Raw genomic sequence first — 19,892 nt, forward strand, 5'->3', positions numbered from 1 at the left:
CGGATGTAGACATTACGTTTCCATTGCTGCCCAATATTTTTGTTTTCTTTTCAAAAATCATTATTCTGAATTAAATAAATTAATAAACCAATGGATGTATGGTGGTAAAAGATTACAAGTTATCTTTTATATTTTCATGTTAATTTTTAGCAATTGCTGTTCAATAACTCCTTAGTAAACATGTACATGTGTCTTTATATGTAATAATGACTTTTTATTATATAACATTTAGTGAAATATCTTAAATATCAGTGACATAAGTGTTATCAGTCACTCAGTGACTATAACACATTTTAGAGTAAAAATTTCACTATTGTTATTGTCACTGTAGAAAGTGTTATCTTCACTGTAAGAAAACTGGAACTATTTTGCTGCTAGGCATTTTAAAACTAAAGGTAAATTGCCAAAAGTTATATAATAAAAAAAAACAATCATGTTTTTTGTGAAATATGATTTATATCTCATCTCGTAAAGTTTGCAATCATATCACACTCGTCTCGCAAGCGCGACTCGTGAGATATGATTGCAAACTTTACTCGATGAGATATAAATAATATTTAAAAAAAAAAAAAACATGAAATATCCTCTATGTATTCCATATATAGGTTAAGTACTGCTTTATGTATTTCTGTCATGGCAACAGTTCAATGTCACTATTAGCATAAGGATGTAGAATGTATCCTATTGGCTTTTTGGTAATAAAGTTGTATGTTTCTTCAAAAATGCAAACACGCAGTTTAATAGCTGGTAACAATGACTGTTTTATTTTCCCGGGGATCGGCGAACTGTTTCCCTGACATGTCGGTCTCGTTCGTACATTCCATGATGGCGCTATCGGGCACCTGAAACAGATATATGCAGTGTTATCCAGACATATATTTAGTATTATGAAATTCAGAAACAAATTAACTGGTCTTGACCGAAAATCAAAAACAAAATGTTGTTTTGTTTTAGCTAAGATGTGCCCTCCTCTTTGTCTGGCTGGAGGGGTTCCTACATTAGGGGTCGCAGAATAGAGGATGGAGGAGGGGGTTATGGGGGCATGCTTCCACTTTTCCCTGTTATTGTGCACAGAAAGTTGGAAATATAGCATTTGGACAGTTAAAATTCAAACTTTTAACAAGTTCGGGTCTTCAGATTTCCATCTCGAGGCCATTGCAATACCCCCACTCCACCCCCCACACACACTTTCAAATACACTCCGCAGACTCTGTACATTACAATTCCCTGATTCTGGTTTTAAACTGCCTTCTACCAGTTATTTTCAAAATAAGTAGGGGATATTTAAACATAACAAAGATAACCAGGCCCGTAGGAACGTTGTCTGGGGTGAGGGTGCAGATAACATTGTCACACAATTTTTATATGCTAAAATATAGAGGTACATCCAAATCAGATTCAGATAGGCAACAAGGTTAAAACTTGTAAAATAGAAATTAAGGCATTAATAACGCGACACCCCCCTCCCCACAAAAACAAACAAAACCAAAAAGAAAAACCCTGAAAACCAAAAAGCAAGAACAAAATATCGAAACTTTTAAGAACCTAAACAATTCCTCATGATGCATCATGTAGCGCTGTTTGTGTTGACGGAGATATGTTAACGTTTTTTCTGCTGTATGAAGGTTTTATTGCATCCTTATTCATATTTGAATTCAAATATCCCCCAACTTATTCTGAACAGTATATGTAGGACATAATGGACATTTTCGTATATAAAAGGTGAATTTCATCTTGAATATATAATGGTGAAATTAGGGATCGTAGCTAGTGAGCTACAAGTCTAACCTATGGCGGCTGTGGGTACCAAAAAGATTCCAACAGGGACAGGGATCTCAATGGAGTTCAGAGATTGTACCTAATAGAGCCATGTTTAAACCCCCAGACGAATTCTCGTAATTACGTTTTCGGTCTTTTTATGAAATTGTACACTGGTGAAAATATTTAGTTGTTGCAATCCAAGTTCCTGTTGGTTAAAAAATGGGGATATCTACCACACTATCATGCCGCAGCTATTAACTCTACAGACCACAGATTAACGGATATAACAGTTGGAAAAACCCTTCCCATGGATAATTCTAGAATGGGGACCCAACAAGGAAGGCAAACTCGAAGGCCGAAACTTAGAAAATAATATATAGAATGATGACTCAAAAAGGAAAGCAAACTCCAAGGCCAAACCTTAGAAGATACTACATAGAAGGCCAAAACATACAATATACTATATAGAATGGTGATTTCACGAGGACAGCAAACCCGAAGGCCGAAACTTAGAAGACACTAAATAGAAGGCCGAAACTTGGATGTTACTATATACAAGATGCGACTGAACTATGGCCATGTTTGTTTGTAAATCTTACAACGTCAATCTTTCTGTAGCTGGCCCAGTGGTGTTCGTGGATAGAATTGTTCGACTTGAGGTTGTAGCAGCAGATGTAGACCCACCGTCGGTGAGGGCTCGTGTTCGCCTGGCTTGTATGCAGGAGGTTGCAGTGGAAGAAAACGGCATCGCCTGCAAACAAAAAATCTTAAAAGTATCAGACATTAGTTTGAACCCGTGAAAATGGTCACCAAGTTTGGTTAATCTACAAACCTGTAACACATCTGGTTAAAGATACAAAATAGTGAAACGAGAGTCTGTGATGTTGAAACGGAAAATACTCACTGACAATAGGCTACATATCGTCACCATAATCGTTTTCTTCTCATGCGTAAGTACGGTTTTAGAACAATGAAACAATATATGTCGCGGTATTACATACACCAGGATAACTAGAATAATAAAAAACAACAACAACAAAAAACAACAACAACAACGAAATGTAAGTAATGTTTGATTTCATCAACTAGGCCTTTCATTTTAAAGGGTCTTGGTCTGCTTAGAACATGATATAGTAATTTTGGTTAAAACGTGTTTTTCTCTGCTTTGAGATCCGTCTTGCTTCTTAAAGATCTGGTAGCTGCTCCTATCTTTCATATTCTATTACTGTCAGAGTGTCCACCTCAACATCCCAGACACTGTCTCTCCATCCGTAACAGAAGTTTGTCTCTTGTGGCTATTCGTGCCACACATCTGACATTTCACATCAGCTTTAGCTGACTGCTTAGCTTATGCACGGAATGGCAATTTCTTTGCGTTAATTATATATATTAAAACGTATTTTAAGGGGTAACATTCTGTTTTATCCGAGAGTCTCAAGAATGACTTTTCAAGCTAACAAAACTTGTTAAGTCAACAATTGGGAGACCATACACATAGCTAAATTAAAGAAAAATGATTAAGTCCCTTTATTCAATGGATATAAACTAGTGCTATATACACATGAAGATATATATATATATATCGATTTCAATTACCTAACTTTAATTTGTGAAACAATGCACTGTACTGGACTGGTTTTATTAAGCATTCTGGTGCGACTTGAGGAGAATGAGCTCACGAATCCACTGACCTGGGTCTAACTCCACGTACTTGTGTGGACAGACTTGGCGAATCAACTCCACACGATCGACGTCTGCTCCTGTCTGACCTCCAACAAACCCGTGATCTATGCGGCCGCATTTGTGAGACCCTTCCAAAATCTGAAGGAAATGTTTTATTTAAAGACGCACTCAACACATTTTAATTACGGTTATATGGCGTCGGACACAGATATAGAGAGAGGAAACCCGCTGTCGCCACTTCATGGGCTACTCTTTTCGATTAGCAGCAAGGGATCTTTTATATGCACCATCCCAAAGACAGGATAACACATACCACGGCCTTTGATATACCAGTCGTGGTGCACTGGCTGGAGCGAGAAATGGCCTAATGGGCCCACTGACGGGGATCGATCCCAAACCGACAGCGCATCAAGCGAACGCTTTACCACTGGGCTACGTCCCGCTCCATCCAAAATCTGAAATGCAAATACGTAACAATAAAACAACAACACTAAGGAGGATCCAGCGGACACCAAGGGTCTTTCCCCTCCCTAATGAGTCAAGTGATTTAAGAAAAACAAAACAATCTAGATCCCCACTAGATCCGCCTCTGATGTTTAGCAAAACCCAAGCACAACGAATACATCGGCTTTTGGGATGTCAAAATTAAATACACGAATGACGTGATGACTAAACCAATAGAGACATTCAAAAGTTAAATTAAAAGACAGCGTAAAGAGCTTTACAAAAATATAAATATATACTACATGTAAGTAAATTTAACTTTCGAGTACAATTCTGAATCTAATTTTGTTTTAATACTAGTTCCCGATGGAACATTTTGTATAGTGACTGATAAAGGTACATGTGTGTGTGTTTAGTGTTTGTGTTAAACGATGGGATCAATGGCAGTTGATACACAATCATGTGTGTTTGGTTATCACATAAAATGTTTACCTCCAGGCAGCCATTTTCTTTCGATGATTTATCTATAGACGTCATTACACTCATCAGATGTGGGTAGAGTAAGCTGTTCTTGTACCAGTATCTGGAGATTAACAAGCACACTTGTTATAGCATATCAGTATCATTACACTCATCAGATGTGGGTAGAGTAAGCTGTTCTTGTACCAGTATCTGGAGATTAACAAGCACACTTGTTATAGCATATCAGTATCATTACACTCATCAGATGTGGGTAGAGTAAGCTGTTCTTGTACCAGTATCTGGAGATTAACAAGCACACTTGTTATAGCATATCAGTATCATTACACTCATCAGATGTGGGTAGAGTAAGCTGTTCTTGTACCAGTATCTGGAGATTAACAAGCACACTTGTTATAGCATATCAGTATCATTACACTCATCAGACGTGGGTAGAGTAAGCTGTTCTTGTACCAGTATCTGGAGATTAACAAGCACACTTGTTATAGCATATCAGTATCATAACACTCATCAGACGTGGGTAGAGTAAGCTGTTCTTGTACCAGTATCTGGAGATTAACAAGCACACTTGTTATAGCATATCAGTATCATAACACTCATCAGACGTGGGTAGAGTAAGCTGTTCTTGTACCAGTATCTGGAGATTAACAAGCACACTTGTTATAGCATATCAGTATCATAACACTCATCAGACGTGGGTAGAGTAAGCTGTTCTTGTACCAGTATCTGGAGATTAACAAGCACACTTGTTATAGCATATCAGTGGCATTACACTCATCAGACGTGGGTAGAGTAAGCTGTTCTTGTACCAGTATCTGGAGATTAACAAGCACACTTGTTATAGCATATCAGTATCATAACACTCATCAGACGTGGGTAGAGTAAGCTGTTCTTGTACCAGTATCTGGAGATTAACAAGCACACTTGTTATAGCATATCAGTATCATAACACTCATCAGACGTGGGTAGAGTAAGCTGTTCTTGTACCAGTATCTGGAGATTAACAAGCACACTTGTTATAGCATATCAGTATCATAACACTCATCAGACGTGGGTAGAGTAAGCTGTTCTTATACCAGTATCTGGAGATTAACAAGCACACTTGTTATAAATATCTATGTCTTTACTTTTACCAAACTAAATAAATTTAATACAAGCAAAATTTTTTTTAAAAACCCAAAACAAACCAGCTAACTCAAAAGGCAATACAGGTAATGTACTTTGTTCTCTCTAAATCTAAAGACGGATGCGAAATATGGGGTTACGAAAACATCGATATCATTGAAACTATTCATATAAAATTCTTTCTTAAAACGTCCTACCAGTTCAAAAAGGCACACCACTATTCATGTTATATGGAGAACTAGGAAGAAGACACCTTAAATTAATTATTCAACAAAGAATTATAAGTTTTTGGGCCAGTAACGTATCTAGTAAGCAAACAAAATCATCGTTTTTACTGCGTGAATTAATGTTACACGACTCTTCTGTTAATGGATATAGTTATAAGCGGATAAAAATGGTCGAAGATGTTTGGATGTCACGGAACTTTTCATCCATAAAACGACCAGTATTTACAACAATGGAATAGTAACATAACTTTATAATCAAGAGGTAAAACGTACACTATATTTAAAGAAAACCTTAGATTAGAACAAATATCTTATTATATTACCACAAATATCCTGGGCTATATTACTCAAATTTAGAACATCTAACCAACCACTACTTACCAATCGAAATAGGACGCTCGAACAACATCCCAGCAGAAGATCGAACGTGTACATTATGGAACAATAATGACATTAGAGACGAATTCCACTATTTATTCACATGTATTATTTCACTAACTCCCGTGAACATTTGCTTAAGCCATATTATTATAATGAACTAAGTTCGCTGAAATTTAAACAACTAATGACGAATAGCAAAATAAGTGTTCTCAAGAAATTATGTAAATTAAAAGAAATTATTGATAAATGCAGTAAACCCTAAAAGAACACTGGCGCACGCGCGCGCGCGCACACACACACACACACACACACATACACAGACACACACACATACAGACACACACACAACACACACACACACACACACAGACACACACACACACACACATATATATATATATACAAATTATTTACAATGCCGTGTGTGTGTGTGTGTGTGTGTGTGTGTGTGTGTGTGTGTGTGTGTGTGTGTGTGTGTGTGCGTACTTACGTGTGTGCACGCGTCTGATTAGCACATTTGGTAGTAATTACAATAAGGTGACATTACATTACTTTATTTCATTTGCATTATATTATTGTCTTTATTATTTTATTGTATTTGTATTACACTATTGTCTCTATTACTTTATTGCATTTGTATTGATACTATTGTACTATTGTCTCCTATACACCCTATCTTGTCACTACAGTTTATATATCATGTTCCTCATATGCCGTTGTGTAACGGCCTGTGTGTAATAAAGTTCTGTTCTTGTACGAGTATCTGGAGATTAACGAGAACAGTTCTTATAGCATATTTGTGTTATTACGCTCATCAGATGTGGGTAGAATAAGCTATTCTTGTATCAGTATCTGGATATTAACAAATACAGTTGTTATAGCATATCAGTGACATTACATTTTAGATATAACACCGGCTTCGGTGGTGTCGTGGTTAAGCCATCGGACATAAGACTGGCAGGTACAAGGTTCACAGCCTTGTACCGGCTCTCACCCAGAGCGTGTTTTAACGACTCAATGGGTAGGTGTAAGACCACAACACCCTCTACTCTCTCACTAAACATTAACAACTAGCACACTGTCCTGGACAGACAGCCCAGATAGCTGAGGTGTGTCTGTCCAGGACAGCGTACTTGAACCTTAATTGGATATAAGCACGAAAATAAATAAAATTAAATTAGATATAATGTGGGGGTTTGGGGTTTTTTTTCTTATAATTTATAAATTATTGTTTCAACTCTTGATATTCTCAAATGATGATGAAAGCCCAGGGTCTTATGGTTTTTCACATGGACATTTCTATATATATTTTGGAAAGACGTTTTACTTCTTAAAAAGGCAGATCTTACCCATAATCCTGATGCCATACAAACTTCCCACCAGATTTTGCATCCTTCATCATAATCTTAGCGTGATAGTGATAGATTTCGCCCCCCAACAGCTAACAAAACATAAACGCACATTGGAATTTAGAGATGTGCCTGCTGATATATCAAACACAATAATAAATATTTTACACGCGATATTACCAAACTCGATTATTATATTATATCGAAACACAATTAATATTATGTCTCTACTAATCTATATCTGAAGCATTTTACTTCAAATCACATAAATCATAAAATTATTTGAATAAATGAACTGGAGTTGTTTTCCCGTTTCTCAGTAAAAAAACCCTGTTTTCCAAACGAGTTGCAGAAAGTTCGTGTGGCACTTACCACAACAATCCTATGTTTGACGTCAAATACCTTTACATCGATCATTTTCGAGTTCCTTGATTAAAACAAATCCAGATATTAATAACTAATACACACACTACAGAAAGAAACCCGACAGCACCCACATTCAGCTAAGCAAACTCCGGACAGCAGAATTCTAAGTTCGCTGACCTATATCGTGACGTAGCGTCACATGATCGCCCACTCAGCGATTCCATCTTTCAGGGGCCGTCTCATACGATAATACGACAAGTACCCGAAAATTGCAAGACAATTACATAGCTTGATCTCTAACTGTAATGAGTGCGTATAACTGTCTAAATGGCCGTCTAGCTCTCGCACAGTCTAATAATACTCGGGCTAATAATACAACAGCATCAAGATGACAGGGTTTGAAAAACAATTCATAAACTGTAAATAATGGAAGTCTTATGAGGAACCGAAATATTTGTTGACAATAGTTATAAATTTACACAACTTTCTAAGGGTGCCTATATTTTTACAATTAAAAAAGTGCTTAAATTGTTTACATTTGGTCTAGTAAAATAATATTTGTGAATATATTTAAATCTATCATCTGTAAAAATGTTACATATAAATAAGTAGTGAAATTCATCACCGAAATCTTAAGTAGCACAATCGATACGTATTCTGTTTTCATATAAAATATTGGTCCATCTTCCGCTTATGATAGGTAAAAAGTGGTTAGATATATGACATCTAAGAAATGTATTACACATAATTTTATCAAGTATGCTCAATAATGTTTCAAACACTAAGTTCTCTTTAAATAGCTAAACCTTTATTGGATTTTAAAATGCCACTTTGCAAATTCTGTAAAAACTGGTCTGAGAGTCTTCGTTTGACCAATGTCTTTAACCTTGTTACTGAGCTAAACATTTGCTTGTTCCAGATATTATTTAGGCCAAGCTTATAAAATATATATCCAACACTGGTAATCCATTTATGGTTTGTTCCACATTGTATATTCTCATTCTATAATAATTTGTAGATTTATGGATAGCTTGGAACATTTATCTGTCAGAAGACGACCCCCAAAACACACAATACGTTTGGATATTATAAACAATAGTGTATTTTCCCCACACTTTCCATACAACATATACACAGGTGTTCTTTTTTTGGCATTTGCTAAATATTGTAAAAAAACAAGATATGTACACTTTCTAATACATGTATATCAATATTTTCAAATCCCCAGATTTCACAACCATAGAGTAATATAGGAACAACAATTGCATCAAATAATTTTAAACGACATTCAATTGACAAACAATATTCATTCGATTTCTTTAAGATCTAGGGGCGGGAGTTAGCTCAGTCGGTTGAGCACTTGAACACTTGAGATACTTGCCTCATAGGATCGAATCACCTCAGTGGATCCAATCAAATGACTGGATTTTTTTTCTCGTTCCATCCAGTGCACCACACCTGGTCAAAGGCTGTGGTATGTGATTTCCTGTCTGTAGAAAAGTGCATATAAAAGGTCCTTTTCTGCGTTAGGAAAAATGTAGTGGTTTTTCTCTGATGACTACGTTTCAGAATTACCAAATGTTTGACATCCAATAGCCAATGATTAATTAACCAATGTGTTCTAGTGGTGTTGTTAAACAAAACAAACTTTAACTCTTTAAGATATAAAAGATGACTTTGCGAGCCTGGGGTCAGTGGGGATATGTGCCCGAAGCTCTTGGTATCTCTCTAATCATTGAAGATTCGATGTATTGTCTTTTATGGAGTACAAAAAGGTTCTGGTCAAGTTATCAGAGTAACAAATCGCGTATCACCTTACTGACTGTATCTACCATCCGATGACTTCTGGCATACATCCCAGTGACGTCATTTCCTGGATATAGCCAGGCAGTTAGTCTTGATTTTCTCCCTTCACCATCATCCGTCTGAAATGAAGACTTATCCATTTAGAGTTGGACAGACAGACAGAAATACAGACATACAGACAGACATATATATATATATATTTTTATTAAAGTCTCGCCCAATATTTACACAGTAAAATACAGGAGAAACATTCTTAATAAACAATATAAAACCCACTCCTTATGGAGTTATCAGAGTTGGACGTGAAAGAAACAATAACTTCTTTAATTTCCGTCTACTAACATAAGTGAATATAATAATTTCTTAACAGGCAATTTTGTAAATTGAAGTTATACTGTAAGCATATGTTTAATTTTTTCTGAAAGATTGGTCCCTTTCACAAGAGAGAGGGAAGACGACAGAGAATAAATTACAAACATATTACCTAATTACAGCAGTAGCTTTATAAAAGAAGTGAATACTTATCCTTCTGGAATACATCTATTAAATCAATAAATCACCAACGCGAGTCTTGGCGAGGATGACCTCAGTGGTTTACTGGTTAAGCTATCGGACGGAAAGCTGGCAGGTATTGAGTTCGCATCTCGGTACCGGCTTCTAATCAGAGCGAATTTATCGACCCAATGGGTAGATGTAAGACCACTACACCGACTTCTCTCTCAGTAACTACTAACAACCAGCCACTAACCAATTGTCTTAGACAGACAGTCCAAATCGCTGAGGTGTGTGCCCAAGAAGCGTGCTTGAACCTTAATTGGATACAGGCACGAAAATAAGTATAAAGGAAATCACGTTAAAATTATAACCTTCAGTTGAGGTAAATGCAGGCGCATGTACAGGAATTTATACAGAAGTGTTTGGACTGGTAAGCGAAGTTTCTATCGAGGGTGGGGTTTGGGGTGTGGTGCTGGTGTATGAGTGATGCGAGAAATACTCCCCCGAAATGTATATTAAAAAAGGAGGAAAATTCGCTTGCCCCCTACCTCACCCCCCTATCTGCGCCTGAAATGATGTACAGAAGGTCAGTAGACGGATTAAGCCAGTCTGTCAATTAGATTAGATGTCCTACATGTAAGTCAGTTGACAGATCGACTGTAAGGTATTAAGTATGACATATATTCGAGATATCTTAAGACGCTCACCGCCCATTGATGACTCTCAATGTCTTTATTTTCCTCCAACACTTTCTTTAACCTATTCAGCTCTTCGGGCGCCAGAATGCCTCTGAAATGACACACAATATTGTTTATTGCAATTAATTGTCCATCCATCCATCCATCCATTCATCCATCCATCGATTCATTCATTCATTCATTCATTCATTCATTCATTCATTCATTCATACATACATTCATTCATTCATTCATTCATTCATTCATTCATTCATTCATATCTAATCCGTTCATCTATTCTTCTAGCTATCCACCTATAAATAATTAAATTGTGGATTGTAGTCAAATATTGTCTTATGAATACGTCACTATCAGATTCACAACTACAATAGTAGGTAAGATAAGAAATATATAAAAACAAAATGGTTACGTACTCCTATCCACGTACTGTTCTGGGCACATGACCTAAAACGTCGGGCTGTCTGGCAGAAAAAAGCTTAACATGTATAATTGTATGTACCATTTATGATTGCTTTGGTGTATCAGAGATTGTCTCTTGGCGTCAGGCAATGAAAATACACATGTACATGTAATGAATCCAGGATAAAACCCCACTGGAAAAAAAACCCACTGTGTGAGGTGGAAGTAGGCTAGATTACACTTGTTTCAATAAAAAATAAATACTGTATATACGATTTTGTTATATATTGAGATATATGAGTGGGGTTATGTCCGAGTGGGTTTTTTTCTGTGTGGGGTTATGTCCGAGTGGGTTTTTTTCCAGTGGGGTTTTATCCAGTGGGTTTTTTTCCGGGTGGGGTTTTGTCCGTTTACCACATGTAATACCTAACAATGATGTATCCATTTTTGTCAAATGCCGCCTTCACTTCATCCGTTGCCTCAAATGGGGCACTGTACTTAAATTCTGCAATATACAAATATATTTGTTCAAGTACTAACTTAAAATATTTTATAAAGTCTTAATATTAGGATAATCACAAATTGTTTATTTTTTTAAATGTATGTTCCTTTTTGGCGAATTAAAGTAAATTAAGTAAATATATGTCAAACAAACTCATCGTTTTGATTAATAAAGTATAATTTAAATTACATATGGATTAGTATTTGTAAGTGTAATAACGAGATTGACTGCACGTGAAGTATTATGTGTGTAATCTCTTGCATCACTATTTCTTTTCTTCTTCTCCTTTTTTCTTTCATATTCTTTTGTATACAACATATTTCCTTCCACTATTTATTCTTCCCTGTTTAAATGTAGTTTATATATATATATATATACATACACAGACTATTTGGCTATAGCTTTTCTGGAAATAAAGACGAAGATTTTTTGTTAATTTGTAAATTTTCCCCTTTAAAAGGTCCCTAATTGTTAAATTTGTTTTTCCATGTGCCAAGGATGTTTCCCCGCAAAATTTGGTTGGAATTGATCAAGTAGCTTTGGAGTAAACGTCGAAAATATGAAAAGTTTACATGCGACGACGGATGAAAACGGATTACAACACGGGTCATTTGACACTTCGGCTCAGGTGTGACCTAAAACGTAGCGTACCTCTCTTTACTTTATCACTTAACCTTGACAGGTAACAGACCTGGCCGTACAGTTTTCTCATCTAGAGATAAACATTTGACGACATTGAACACATTGGCGAATCTACTTTATCAAATGCAATATTTAAAAAAACCGTGATACCACAACGCTGGCCATAAAATAATACTGTATTGCGTCCAACTTTCCTTTTGTTTTAACTTATTTTTGTGCATATATCCAATTAAGGTTCAAGCACGCTGTCCTGGGAACACACCTCAACTATTTGGGTTGGTTGTTAGTTAGTTGGTTAGTGAGAGCGAGAAGAGGGTGTAGTGGTCTTACACCTACCCTTTGAGTCGTTAAAATTCGCTCTGAGGTGGAGCGGGTACCGGGCTGTGAACCCTGTACCTACCAGCCTTATGTCCGATGGCTTAACCACGACACCACCGAGGCCGGTCGATCTAAACAACGGTCCCTAAAGCTATCACATGATGGCGACAATAATTGCTTGAACCATTATCCACAATTTTTAACAAGAATTAATTAAACAACACGACAATAACCCATATTTTAAAACAATCTGTGAATATATCTCTTGTAATATTTAATCTTAAATGTTTCAGATGGTGGGGAAAAGCAAACAAATGCTCGTTTAACAACACCCCAGCACATTTTAAACTATATTTATCAAGTAAGGAAAAAGACGTCTGTTTAAGAACACTTCAGCAGATTTCAAACTACGGTTATTTGTTGTTTAATATAATATGGTTATTTGGTTTACAGAACGACGGAAAACATCGCTGTCGCTATATTGCTTATTAGTCTTACCGAAAAACTGCAAGGATATTTTAGATACCCCTCAAGGTTTGGTAAGGTTCATGAATTCCCGTTATTGTTGAACACTTAAACACTGGATGATCTGGAATAATTCCAAATGGTCCACTGTTGAAGTGTTCGACAATAATCATCAAACAATACAAAGATATAAAATAGAAAAAATATAAGTTTGTTTTGTTTAACGACACCACTAGAGCACATTAATTAATTAATCATCAGCCACTGGATGTCAAACATTTGGTAATTATGACTCGTAGTCATCAGAGGAAACCCACTACATTTTTCTTTTATATGTACTTTCCCACAGATAGGAAAGCACATATCACAGCCTTTAACCATTTGTGGTGCACTGGTTGGAACGAGAAAGAAAAAAATAATCAGTTGAATGGATCCACCGAGGTGATTTGATCCTACGATGAAAGCACCTCAGGCCAGCGTTCAACTGATTGAGCTAAATCCCACCACTAATGAATGGAAAACGGCAACAAGAAACCGTGCATTTAGAGAGTGGAAGGATGCTACAGGGCAAAAGGATCGGCACACTCCCGAGGACTGTACTTTTGCCGATCACACGTGAAGACATTGATATAGATATGGAAGAGAGGATCATGTCGACACCTACGCCCACGACAGGCGTGCGCTACAACAGCTTGCTCTGAATGTGCACGTTAAGCCCTATGACCTGACTTGATCTGGAGTGGGTAAGCACTTTACTCAAATAATTTTTACCGGATTTTCTTAATATGGGAAAAGGAAGCGCCCGTTCCCAACCCATTTTTCTTTTTTGGTTCTTTGTCGCACGGGGATTTAATAATACTTAGTGACATGGGTTGTTTTTGTGTTTTTTGTGTGTGTTTTTTGCCAAAACCAGATAATATTCCGTTATTCAGTTTGTCATATTTTCATTACAAAAATACTTCGTCTTGGTAATTTTTTTTTTTTTTTTTTGCGGTTGCAGCTAGGGTAACAATACTGAACTATTTTCAGCTGACCCCTATGACACAATCTCATAGATATACAAACATACCTGACGAACTCATGGTCAAATATCACCGTCTGTACGGCTGTATAGCTGAAAGAACAACACAAAATATAAGAATTTAAGAATGTGTTACCTACGATAATTTTGAAATCGCTGAACATTTTGAGCCTGCCTACGGCAATTTCAAACCAGTAACGTTTAGAATAAATAAACACAAAATAAAAAACATATTACTAAAGATGAGTGTGTGTGTGTGTGGGGGGGGGGGGGGGGGGGTACCGTGTGGCGTATTTCACATATTACTCTGGTTGAATGGAAATGTAAGTGGGAATTTCATGACCTAGCTACACGTCATACGCATAAGACTTCGCATTCTGTAGGAGGTGATAATCTGATGGCATACTGAAGATATATATTTCTGTATATTATTGAAATTAAACGACCATTGTAACATGTCACCGACTAATAAAAGCTTTTAGTGACTAAAATTACATAATAATTAATAGGTTTTTCCCTCCCTCCACCCTCTCTCTCTCCCCCTCTCTCTCTCTCTCTCTCTCTCTCTCTCTCTCTCTCTCTCTCTCTCTCTCTCAGAATATCAGTGTCTGTATATCCAGTGTGTTTCTAGTCATCCTAATGTTTGTAAATAGCCCCAAACTGAAATTTGATCTCCCAGTAATTTTGTATGTACGAAAGCAAAATATATGCATGTTGTATTAGGAACATAAATGAAGTTTGGCCTTGTACAAACACTATGACGACCATAAATACATTTTATATACAGCCGCTGATATTTTAAGCAGAAAACAAAATGTATTTAATATAAAATTTAGTCAATAAAATGTCTTTGTTAGTCGGTATCATCTTAACAATAAAAGGAAATTCAGGACAGTCCCATTAATAGCAATTTCGGAGGATACGGTTTGGGGGTTATACTTATGCATTTAATTTGCATGAAATTGTTGATTTTGTTGCTTAATTATTTATGGTTGACATGTAAATATGTTAAATAGATTATATCACAGAATACTCTCATGAATTTGATTAAAGTTCGCTATGTATATACCTCCAATACATTAATAATGATGGAAGGCGGGATGTGGCTCAGTTGTAAACGAGCTCGCCTGATGCGCGGTCGTAGGATCGATCTCCGTCGGTGGGTCTATTGTGCTATTTCTCGTCCCAGCCAGTGCACCACGACTGGTATAGCTGTGGGATGGTGCATATAAAAGATCCATTGCTACTAATGGAAACATGTAGTGGGTTTCCTCTCTAAGACTCTGTGTCAGAATTACTAAATGTTTGACATCCAATAACCGATGATTAAAACATCAATGTGCTCTAATGGTGTTGTTAAACAAAACAAACTTTAAAAAGGAACATGTCAATGGCAAAATTTAGTACCCCCACCCTGAATATTTTCAGGTGTTGACACTGTATTGAAAAATGCATAGAAACGTTCTGCAGCTTTCTATGTCAGGTATACTTCTAAAATTGGTTTTGGAGTTTGGACTAAACGGGGGTCGATCTTTGATCGATTCTAGATCGATCGCGCACCAGCCAAGCGAATTACCATTGAGCTACGCAGTGGCGTAGCGAGGGGAGGCCACGCGGGCAATGTCCCCACCCCCTCAATCAAAATTTCTTTTTTTACTGTATTATATTTTATAACATCATACATACATATATACATACATACATACATACATACATACATACATACATAATGTGGGTCGTCCCCCAATAGTGGGTTGTACCCCCCCCCTCCCCCCAGTGGAGCTACGTCTATCCTCCCCCGTTACGCAAAAGCTCGCGTAGATACATCTAAAACTCTAGTCTCTAGTATGAATATGAGCTGTTTGTATGGATGCTACTTTAACATGTACATATTGGAAAGTAACGTAGGCCAAGTAACGTAGGCCAATATAACAGTCCAAGTGATAAAATGTAATTTAAAAAATGCATCACCCTTCATTAATATGCTACCCACCTTAACTCTCGCCTTTGTGTCGCGGCATACTCTGCCCTTGAACGGCGATAGACAGTGTATGTATGTGCTGGTATCGCCAGATATCGGCTGACCTACATTTGCTTGCCTGCATAATTATATTACATGTACTGTATGCAAGTTCTACTGCCACTGGCCTACTTAAAGCCCTCATGAAGCCATGAAACCGAAGTAACCTTAACTTACACACGACAGGGGCGGATCCAGGATTGTGTAATGGGGATTCCAACATTCCAAAAAGGACAAATTTTGCATTGGTGGATCCGAGGTGCGGTGGTGTGTGTGTGTGTGTATGTGTGTGTATTTATCACATGAGTCAAAGTCATTAACGAATTGAGAACTACTCCACAAAGCATGTTGGCATTAAATTACAGAAGTCCTTTAAATAATTGGCGAAGAAGCCTTGAGACCTGCAAAACAATCAGATCCACAGGGATGACTCTATAACTAGCTCCTCCACAACTGGTGTAACAAAGGCCGTGGTATGTACTATCCTGTCTGTGGGATGGTGCATATAAAAGATTCCTTGCTGCTAATCGAAAGATATCTGTGTGGTCCTTAACCATATGTCCGACGCTATATAACCGTAAATAAAATGTGTTAAGTGCGTCGTTAAATAAAATATTTCCTTCCTTCCTATAGCTAGCTCAGTTTGGTTGTCACTGCCGTGTAGTTAATCCTTTAACGAGCATGGTCGTTATGTAGCCCACTGGTATAGCGCTCGCTTGATGCACGGTCGGGTTGGGATCGATCCCCGTCGGTGGGCCCATTGGGTTATTTCTCGTTCCGGTCAGTGAATCACGACTGGTATTTCAAAGGCCGTGGTATGTGCTATTTTGTCTATGGAATGGTGCATATAAAAAATCCATTGCTACTAATGGAAAAATATAGCGGATTTCCTCTCTAAGACTATATGTCAAAATTACCAATTGTTTGACATCCAATAGCCGATTATTTCTCGCTCCAGCCAGTGCACCACGACTGGTATATCAAAGGCAGTGGTATGTGCTATCCTGTCTATGGGATGGTGCATATAAAAAATCCCTTGCTGCTAATCGAAAAGAGTATCCCATGAAGTGGCGACAGCGGGTTTCCTCCCTCAATATCTGTGTGGTCCTTAACCATATGTCCGACGCCATATAACCGTAAATAAAATGTGATGAGTGCGTCGTTAAATAAAACATTTCCTTCCTTCCAATAGTCGATGATTAATAAATCAATGTGCTCTAGTGGTGTCGTTAAACAAAACATACTTCCTTTAATAGCATCTAGCCAGTTGATTCACCGAGCCTATCAAAAAGCCATGTACAGGTGCATATTATGGAAGAATTCAAAGACAAATGAACTACTAGCGCTAGAAAGACCATAACCTTAAATTCGGGAAAAAATTATAGATATTCGGGCAAAATGTGCTAACCTGAGACCTTTTAAACATGTATTTATACCGTTCTAGCCTCAAAATTAGTGTAATCCATGTAACAATGCGTAGTGATTCATTTGCAACCCTATATGCATGTAATTGTTTGGTAGTAAAGCCAATATGAATAAATGTCGTTATCCTGATTCCGGCATTTTCGTTTAATTCGAACAAAAACCAGCCTGCACCCCTCCACAAAAATGAGATCCCATATGAGTATTTAATATTTCTGAAATTATTATTATCTTCTTCTTCTTCTTCTTCTTCTTATTATTATTATTATTATTATTATTATTATTATTATTATTATTATAATACGCCGTTCATACAGTGTGCAAAGCGGTTCTGAGCATCAAACGTTCCTGAAAGTTTGTTTTGTTGAACGACACCACTTCATACTTTCCTAAACGTCAAAAATTATCAATTTCAATTTATAAATGGAGTTGGTCATGGATGTATATGGTTAATAAAGTTTGTTTTGTTTAACGACACCACTAGAGCACATTGATTTATTAAGCATCGGCTATTGCATGTCAAACGTTTGGTAATTTTGACATATAGTCTTTGAGAGGAAACCCGCTACATTTTCCCATTAGTAGCATGCATTCCTTGCGCAGAACACATTTACTCAACAAAATCTAGCTGGAGACAATTAGCCCATTAAATGAATGTCCTCAGAATCAAGTCTTCAGCGGTAACAAATATACAATATTGAACTGTTATAAAAACACAGTGTGCTTCAGTGCTACGGAATTAGTATTGATACAAGAAAGTATTATGAAAAGGTGTGTGAAGGAGTATAAAGTGCGAAGAAGGTATTTTAGAAATAAATATATCTCAATATTTGATAGATTTAATAAGCTTTTATGATGTTTGAAATAAATTATACCACTGCTCCCATTCTGTCTTGAAATCTTCATAATTACCATTTTTATATAAGATACATTTTTCAGTTTCCAAATTTTCTTTAATTATAGTTTTTAAGGCAGAGAAGTTTAATTTTTGTTTTTGTATTTTCATGGAATAAATATAATATTTTATGTTAATAATTAACCAATTTACTGTATATGTATTTGTTTTTTTAAACAGACCCAAAATGGCAATATGTTTATCTATAATTATGCACTCCTCTATAGTATTGAATATTTAGTTTGTAATATCTTTCCAACATTCTTTAGCATAACAACAATCATAAAATAGATGTTCAATTGTCTCTGGCATACGATTACAAAGGTACATTTATTTGAATTAATATAATGTATTGTATATAGAAATGTGTTAGTAGCGAGAAATCTGTGTAGAATTTTATATTGAAACCAACGTAAAGTTGTATCTCTAACGCATTTAAATGGTATATTGTAAAATATATTCCATTCTGCTGGTGAATAACAAAAACCTTTATTTTTATATTTTAATTGAGACTTTGGAATGGCTTTTGTGTAGCATAACAATTTATATATTTCTCTACATCCCGTTTTGTCTTTAAGAAGTTGTTTTAACTTGTGGGGGGGGTAGACTGGTTTTTCGTTTGTAATTGACTCGTTTATTTCATCATTATGTTTTTCATATATCCCTATGAAACATTTCACTGCATTAATTAAAGAAGCATACTCTAGAAAGTTTGTTTTTATATTAAATTTTGCAATAAAATCGCATAAATTTAGAAATCCTCCATCAGTATTAACTAAATCACTAATGAAACAAACTCTCTTTTCTGCATATTTTTAAAAAAAAAAAGGCTTCTTATTTTTTAATATTTTACTGTTAAACCAAATGTTTATACCAGCTATATCGTTTTTATTTTCTATTGGTTGTTTGCATTGGATGTTTCGCCAGCTATCTAGAACATCTTCTCAAAAAGGATTAGTCATATTTTTAATTTTTAAATTAATAAAATGATCACCATATATAATTAGTTCTTTGATCGATATACCTGTAACTGACGAGAAGAGACATGCCAGTTTTGTGTTGTTTAAATTAATAAAATGATCACCATATATAATTAGTTCTTTGGTCGATATACCTGTAACTGACGAGAAGAGACATGGCAGTTTTGTATTGTTTAAATTAATAAAATGATCACCATATATAATTAGTTCTTTGATCGATATACCTGTAACTGACGAGAAGAGACATGCCAGTTTTGTGTTGTTTAAAAGTAACCTTCTTATCCACGTTGACTTTAATGATGTTATAAACGTAGATAATTTAATCATTTTTAACCCCCCATTTTTATGGTCCTGAATTATAACATCTCTTTTAACTTTGTCAGGTTTATTTTACCAAATGAATTTGAAAAATC

General features: G+C 36.1%; 2 protein-coding genes across 2 annotated transcripts; both read right to left on the bottom strand.

Moving 5' to 3' along the window:
* Positions 1 to 556: 556 nt before the first annotated feature.
* Positions 557 to 4,603, bottom strand: LOC121383657 (probable phytanoyl-CoA dioxygenase). The gene is made up of 5 exons (XM_041513750.1): positions 4,581 to 4,603; positions 4,381 to 4,471; positions 3,453 to 3,582; positions 2,361 to 2,512; positions 557 to 842 (listed from the first exon to the last, which is right to left on the bottom strand). Exons 1-5 carry the CDS (start codon positions 4,601 to 4,603, stop codon positions 738 to 740), a joined length of 501 nt encoding a protein of 166 aa, XP_041369684.1. The 3' UTR covers positions 557 to 737.
* Positions 4,604 to 4,672: 69 nt separating this feature from the next.
* Positions 4,673 to 14,255, bottom strand: LOC121383658. The gene is made up of 5 exons (XM_041513751.1): positions 14,211 to 14,255; positions 11,641 to 11,719; positions 10,825 to 10,906; positions 9,631 to 9,741; positions 4,673 to 4,738 (listed from the first exon to the last, which is right to left on the bottom strand). The coding sequence occupies exons 1-5, from the start codon at positions 14,221 to 14,223 to the stop codon at positions 4,673 to 4,675; spliced, it is 351 nt and encodes a 116-aa protein (XP_041369685.1). The 5' UTR covers positions 14,224 to 14,255.
* Positions 14,256 to 19,892: the final 5,637 nt, after the last annotated feature.

The sequence above is a fragment of the Gigantopelta aegis genome, chromosome 10 (assembly GCF_016097555.1).
Source record: "Gigantopelta aegis isolate Gae_Host chromosome 10, Gae_host_genome, whole genome shotgun sequence".
Classification (NCBI taxonomy): domain Eukaryota; kingdom Metazoa; phylum Mollusca; class Gastropoda; order Neomphalida; family Peltospiridae; genus Gigantopelta; species Gigantopelta aegis.

Bases quoted from the DNA above. Each gene is read 5' to 3' on its own strand.
- LOC121383657 (XM_041513750.1), bottom strand. From the start codon at position 4,603: ATGATACTGATATGCTATAACAA. The intron at 4,472-4,580 runs GTGTGCTTGTTA...GTTAATCTCCAG, and splicing joins ATACTGATATGCTATAACAA to ATACTGGTACAAGAACAGCT. The intron at 2,513-3,452 runs GTCAGTGGATTC...TTTTGTTTGCAG, and splicing joins GTACGTGGAGTTAGACCCAG to GCGATGCCGTTTTCTTCCAC.
- LOC121383658 (XM_041513751.1), bottom strand. The intron at 9,742-10,824 runs GTGAGCGTCTTA...TCTTCATTTCAG, and splicing joins TTGAGAGTCATCAATGGGCG to ACGGATGATGGTGAAGGGAG. The intron at 4,739-9,630 runs GTGATACGCGAT...GTTAATCTCCAG, and splicing joins TGGTAGATACAGTCAGTAAG to ATACTGGTACAAGAACAGCT.